General features: G+C 37.2%; 1 protein-coding gene across 1 annotated transcript; it reads left to right on the top strand.

The window, feature by feature from the left end:
* Window positions 1-1,373: 1,373 nt before the first annotated feature.
* LOC108994047 (MND1-interacting protein 1) lies at window positions 1,374-4,508 on the top strand. The gene is made up of 2 exons (XM_018969118.2): window positions 1,374-3,255; window positions 3,926-4,508. The coding sequence occupies exons 1-2, from the start codon at window positions 1,615-1,617 to the stop codon at window positions 4,439-4,441; spliced, it is 2,157 nt and encodes a 718-aa protein (XP_018824663.1). The 5' UTR covers window positions 1,374-1,614; the 3' UTR covers window positions 4,442-4,508.
* Window positions 4,509-6,490: the final 1,982 nt, after the last annotated feature.

The raw sequence follows: 6,490 nt of genomic DNA, 5'->3' as shown, positions 1-6,490 counted from the left end.
CAAAAAACTTTGTATTAAAAATGCAAACAAAATATAGACGAAAGAATGCATTCGATAAAAGTTTAATTTTTTTTTTTAAAAAGATGAAGATACTCCAACTTTATTGATAAACTCTCACTTATGGCGGAAAAATATCTTATAAAGGCTTAAAATGATCTATCTTAATCTAATAGAATTTTTTTTACAGTAAAAACAAATCCACTTTCATTACTGAATAATCAAATCAGATAATACAGTCCCACTAATCAAATCTCATATCTACACACTTAGAACTACATAATAAAGCATGTTTTGCAAAAACATGTGCAACTTGATTAGAAGTCCTCTTAACATAGCAGATCTGTCAAGCATCCAAACCGTTTAAAGCTTACTTAATTTCCTCCACAATATGCCCATACCGTGTGAAATTCTCCTGTGACTTATTTACTGCATCAACCACAATCTAATAGAATTGAAAACTCAACACAAGAAATGATTTTGATCTATTTTCTTTTGTTGGGGTTATATTTAGAGGCTAAATTTGATTCAACAATTATACAAAATTTTCAAAACGGATCAACTTTGTCTAAATTTGTGAACGACAGTAATTAGATTATCCCGATTAATTAATAGATAGTCTCGAAGTATAGGTACATAGTACTCACATCTTTTCATTTTTTCTTTTATAATCGTGGGTGTCCGGACTAGTTTACGCTCACCTCAATAGTACTCGCATCTTATCATAAAATGTTAAATTATATAAATTAGTGTTTACATGAATAATTCTTAATTGAGTAATATGCTTTTCTTTAGCCAATAAATTGTTATCTCCAGTCATATTTGATTATTGGATATTATTTAAGTGACTATCATTTAAGTGGTTGATAGAAGAAGTTATTCAAAATGTGTTACATAATTGAGTGTGACTGACAATGACAAATTTTACGATGAAGATTAGCATCACCCATTTTAAATTATATATATATATATATACTATTATATGAGAAAATAATTTATACAAGCTTATGATTGTTCAAGTCTTTTGAAAAAAATAGAATTGATCAAAGTTTTCATATAGATTATACTTTTTTTTTTTCTCCAAAAAGACTTGTACGCTCTAGACTTCCATAGATGGAAATACTGTATGATTCGTAATTCTAGATTAACAAATAATTTTTTTGTTTAATTACTTGAGATTAATTAGGATTGGAGCCGGATATAGTTGTAGAATGTATAAATATGATATAATTGCTTTAAAACAGAATATAATTAATTATTAAAAAATTAACTTTTTTTTAGATGAATCACATATTTACTGCGCTTACGTACTACTGCGAATATCATTTTTATATAAATTCGATAAGCCATAGACCAACACCTAAACCATATGGGTCTCTGCAATTAGCATGCCCTTCCCTTGTCAGTTGTCATCCGCCCGTGCGCGTTTACAATCTCTCTCTCTCTCTCTCTCTCTGCTGCGTCGTGCAGAATCAATAGCCGATCCTCTCCCGAAATGCAGTGAGTCTCTCAAATAGCATCAAAATTCGTTCTTATTTCATACAGATTAATAGTCTATTTCTTTTTGTAATTCTATTGCGGTTCTGTATCAATCTCTGTTTAAACATATACACGCACATGGGTTGCACTGTAAGAGAGAAACACATCAGAGCGAATCGGAGGCTCCGATCGGTGAAACCTGAATTCGATTCCAATGCTCATTTAGACAGAGCATCAATCTCGAAATCCGTATTCGATTCTAGTCTCAAATCTTGGAAATACCGTCTGGATCATCTGGGTCTCAAGGACTCGACCCAAAACCCTGATTCTAATGACCCTGATACCGAAGATAACGGGTGGGGCTACTGCACCGAGGAACAAATAGAGGAGTTTCTGTTAAAAAACTTGGAATTCCTCTACAATGAAGCTATTTCTAAGCTTGTTGCATTGGGATATGATGAGGATGTTGCCCTTAAAGCGATTTTGAGAAACGGGCATTGGTATGGTGGTATGGATGTTTTGACAAACATTATGCATAACTCCTTGGCGTATTTGACTAGTAGTGGTATTACTGATCGAGGTAACGGTGGTGGTGATGGGAATTCGGATGATTCAGAGCCTGTGTTCACGGATTTGAGGCAGTTGGAGGAGTACTCGCTTGCGGGTATGGTGTGTATTTTGCAGCAGGTTAGACCAAATTTGAGTAAGGGTGATGCCATGTGGTGTTTGCTTATGAGTGAACTTCATGTGGGTCGGGCGAGTAGCATTGAAATCCCGGTGCTTCCTTTGAATATGGGAAATGAGGATCTTAGTGGTGGTCCTGCTGTGTCTAATGGTGTTGAGAGTGTGGGTGGTCGTGGTGTTATAGCCCCAGCACTTTGTAGGTTTCATGGTGGGTGGGGTTTTGGGAATGGGGGAGGGTCGGAGTTTCCAGTTAATGAGGTGACTTTGCCGAGAGATATTGAGTGCCCAAAGAGGTTTAATCTTTCTCCTTCGATGAAGTCATTATTAAAAAGGAATGTTGCAAGTTTTGCTGCTGGTTTCCGGGCCAACTCAAAACAGCTGCAGCTACAGTCTCAAGCGTGCCCGAGTGCTTTGTCGCATGGGCATACCCATGTTGTATTGGGAGCTGAAGTTCCAGCTGAGCAGAATGAAGATTCTTTGGGTCTTAACAACCAAGAGGTTGTAAACTCGGTTTTGAGTAAATTTCGTGATTTGAAGCTTGATGAGAGTTGGGATTCAGTGGCAGAAGATCAGAAGGATGAGATGATTGTAACTTTGCTTCATCAGGTAAAGGATCTTGAGAAACAAGTGAAGGATCGGAAGGAATGGGCACATCAGAAGGCAATGCAAGCTGCGAGAAAGCTTTGCCATGATCTGACTGAGCTTAAAATGTTGAGAATGGAAAGGGAGGAGACTCAAAGGTTGAAGAAAGGGAAACAGACTCTTGATGATACAACCATGAAGAGACTCTCGGAGATGGAGAATGCATTGAGAAAGGCTAGTGGTCAAGTGGACAGGGCAAATGGGGCTGTGAGACGACTTGAGACTGAGAATGCTGAAATCAGAGCAGAGATGGAGGCTTCTAAATTAAGTGCATCAGAGTCAGTTGAGACATGTTTGGAGGTTGCAAAGAGGGAGAAAAAGTGCATGAAGAAGCTTTTGGCATGGGAAAAACAGAAAACAAAGTTGCAGGAGGAGATTGCAGACGAGAAACAGAAGATCATGGAATTGCAACAACAGCTGGTTCTAATCACACTGGCTCAGAAAGAAGCTGAGGTGTGTTAAGAATGTTAATTTATCCATCTTCACACCACACACGCACAAACTTTCATATGTCTATTTGCATGGCTTAGTGTTCATATGAGATGAGAGTAGAATTTGGACATCAACTCAAGAGCTCACTTGCCATGAATACGTGCACAAAAGCTACAGGATGACGAGTCAAAAGATGATTATATGCAATGTATGGGCTGAGTTTAACAAATGAGGAACCAGCTAAGATTGGGCAGTATATTGAAGCAATATGTTCAATGGAAATATGATAAGTTGGATTTCAAAATTTTAGACCCATCGGTGATATCAGTTAATTATTCCGTAAGATGTACATGATGGTAATATATTTTATTTTTATAAATGATATATATGAGGATAAAGTAAATGCCTTGAAATGAAAATGGGGATTAAGTCATTTGAATCTGATAACTCTAGTAGAGGTTTCAGAATTTCTGATCACGAACCCAATCCCCATTCATCTAATAATCTCAGTGGGTCTTTCAGAACCTTAAACCCTATTTAACACCGTTTCTTTGTGCAAGTTTCATCACTGTTATAATCTTTGCACGGAGACTGTCCCAGTTATGTGCTTGGTTATTATTTGGTTATGTGGCTTGTATGTTCCCATGATTTCCGTGTATATCTTAGTTAAACTATGTCGGCACTATTACAGGAAAAGTGGAGGCAGGAGCTGAAGGCCAAAGAGCTAGCCTTTGCACAAGTGGAGGAGGAACGACGCTCCAAGGAAGCTGCCGAGGCCAGTAACAAAAGAAAGGTTGAGGCTTTGCGTCTAAAGATAGAAATAGACTTCCAGCGGCACAAGGATGATCTTCAGAGACTTGAGCAAGAACTTTCACGTCTAAAAGCTTCTGCTCCATCCCCTGAGTCGCATTATCCATCAAATATGGTCTCCACAGCATATGACGAGGAAGCAAAACCAAAAGGAGAAACAATTGCTAAGCTGCTTCATGAATTATATGGTCAGGAAGATTCCTCAGATAAAGAAGCCAATTGTGATAGAGAATGCATGATTTGTTCGAAAGATGAAGTGTCAATCGTTTTCTTGCCGTGTGCTCATCAAGTTCTATGTGCCAACTGCAGTGATAGTTATGGTAAAAGGGGTAAAGCTACTTGTCCGTGTTGCAGGGTCCCAATTGAACAAAGAATCCGTGTTTACGGGGCAAGATAGTTTATTTTAGTTTGAGTCGTGAACTGAGGGGACTCATGGATAATAATTGTAAGAGCATTACAAATTGGGGGGGTTTCCTTTTTTTTTGTTGAGAAATACTTAAGCCAAATGAAATTATACAAAAGTAAATCTACAAATTGACGTGGTTTGATAAAATGCGTTAGATTATAAAGTTACTTTTATTATAAAGTAGATCTAACGGATCTCGTAAAGTCACGTCAGTTTGTGGGTCTATTTTCGTTTAATCTCTTTCTCCACCTGTTTTGGGTGGCAGCTATGGCTGCGCTGCAGTGCATGTATCCTTTATCTTGTTGAAAATGAATTTTGTTTGCCAGTTTTGATGTTAGTAGTAAAAAGAGGACAATAAGATGAAAAAGAACATATTAATTAACACCTCATCACCATCGGATTAACACAATCCCTCAATCCAATAGGCAAAGTTTGTCCCCTCTAAATCCGATTATGGCAATCCCCTCGTATGAGCCTTGAGGCAATGTACTTAGGAGGCTTGTCTTTCACTAAGGTCAGAAATTAATATTCATCTCATATGTTTTAAACACAGTTATGTATCAGCCGTCTGATGACATTTGTCTCAATTTTTCACGATGGATATTGATCAAGAATCGAGTTTTCATGCCACCAACCATATTAATAATAAAAAAAAAAAGGTCATCTATTATTATTATTATCATTATTATTTACTGAAACAGGAAACTCTTTACTGGTCGGACCTTTTACTACTACAGTCTACGAAATAACAATGTTCAGTTATTTTTTGTTTGTTTGTCTAAAGAATTGCTCTAGTCCGGCAATAATAAAAGACAGATTGGGGTTGGAGCGTTGAACTTTTATTGCAATGGAGGAAGAGTCTTTACTTATTTTCTCCTGATCTCTTGCTGCATTTGAACCTTAGAATATCAGAGAGAGAGAGAGAGAGAGAACCTAATTTAATAAATAGATAATAAAAGTTGATGATGTGATTAAAGAAGAGCATGCAAAACTCTTTAAAAGAAAGAAAACAGAAGGGTCTTTTTATATTTCTTCTTGTTTTCAATTGAACTTAGAACTGAAGGGTCTCTTTTTATTCCATTTAACAAACTTTGTAGTTCTCGTGAAGAAAAAAAAGGAAGATTACGCCATTTGGGAACTCAAGAAATGTGCCACATGGAAAGCCTTAGATTCATATAAAGAAGTTGGCACTGCACGGGTGGGTGTATTGCTCAATAAAAATCAGCCACAGCTAGCTCTGATTGAGACCAACATACCACAAGGGAAAAAAAAAAAAGTTGCTCTCAAATTTCATACTTTTAGGTTAACCATAAGGTTTCCTTCCTCCTCCGGCTAGTTAGAAGCATTAATTGGGACAATTAACTGCATGTATATGACCCGTGATTCTGAAATAATGCCTCTAACTTGTAGCACCTTTTAATGCAGCAACAGGTCGTGCAATAACCATATACATATGCCCACTTGAATTGGGTCAACTCCTAACTTAACCATTGATAATGACAGCATCCATTTAGCTAGCCAACTCTGCTGGATATTTCGGTTTTGAGTTCATTTGAAGAGAACAATCTGTGATAATGCAATGGTTAGGCCCAGTTTTAGTAACTTGATTGAATCACTGCACTAATCTATTGGAAACTTTTGGTAGTTTTTCAAACAGATTTCTTAATTTGGCAATCTTCCTCCTGATCATCCTTCCTTTTTTTCTGGAGTTAAATTATGCAAATCAATCAAGAAAGGAAGTTTTTTTCCCTTTCACAGAAAATCTCTAATGTGTATATTGAGTGCAGATTAAACAAGAATTACCAGGTACTGGTGCATTGCAAACACCTCTAGTTAATCACCTTCTGAATCATTTCTACCTTGTTTTGACTTTCAGTTCCCTTTAAAGCAACGTCGACCTTCGATAGCTGTCAATGCAAATGGAATGCATGTGACTGTAGCAAGAGCATCACCATGAGTCACCACCCTCGGTCTATTTCTCTCTTTCTCTCTCTCTCTCGCCCCAAGATATAAAGTGACACTAGCCTCTTGATGAAAGGT

Source organism: Juglans regia, chromosome 2, assembly GCF_001411555.2.
Source record: "Juglans regia cultivar Chandler chromosome 2, Walnut 2.0, whole genome shotgun sequence".
NCBI lineage: Eukaryota > Viridiplantae > Streptophyta > Magnoliopsida > Fagales > Juglandaceae > Juglans > Juglans regia.
The sequence above is the reverse complement of the archived record's forward strand: the minus strand, read 5'-3'. Positions and strand labels throughout refer to the sequence as shown.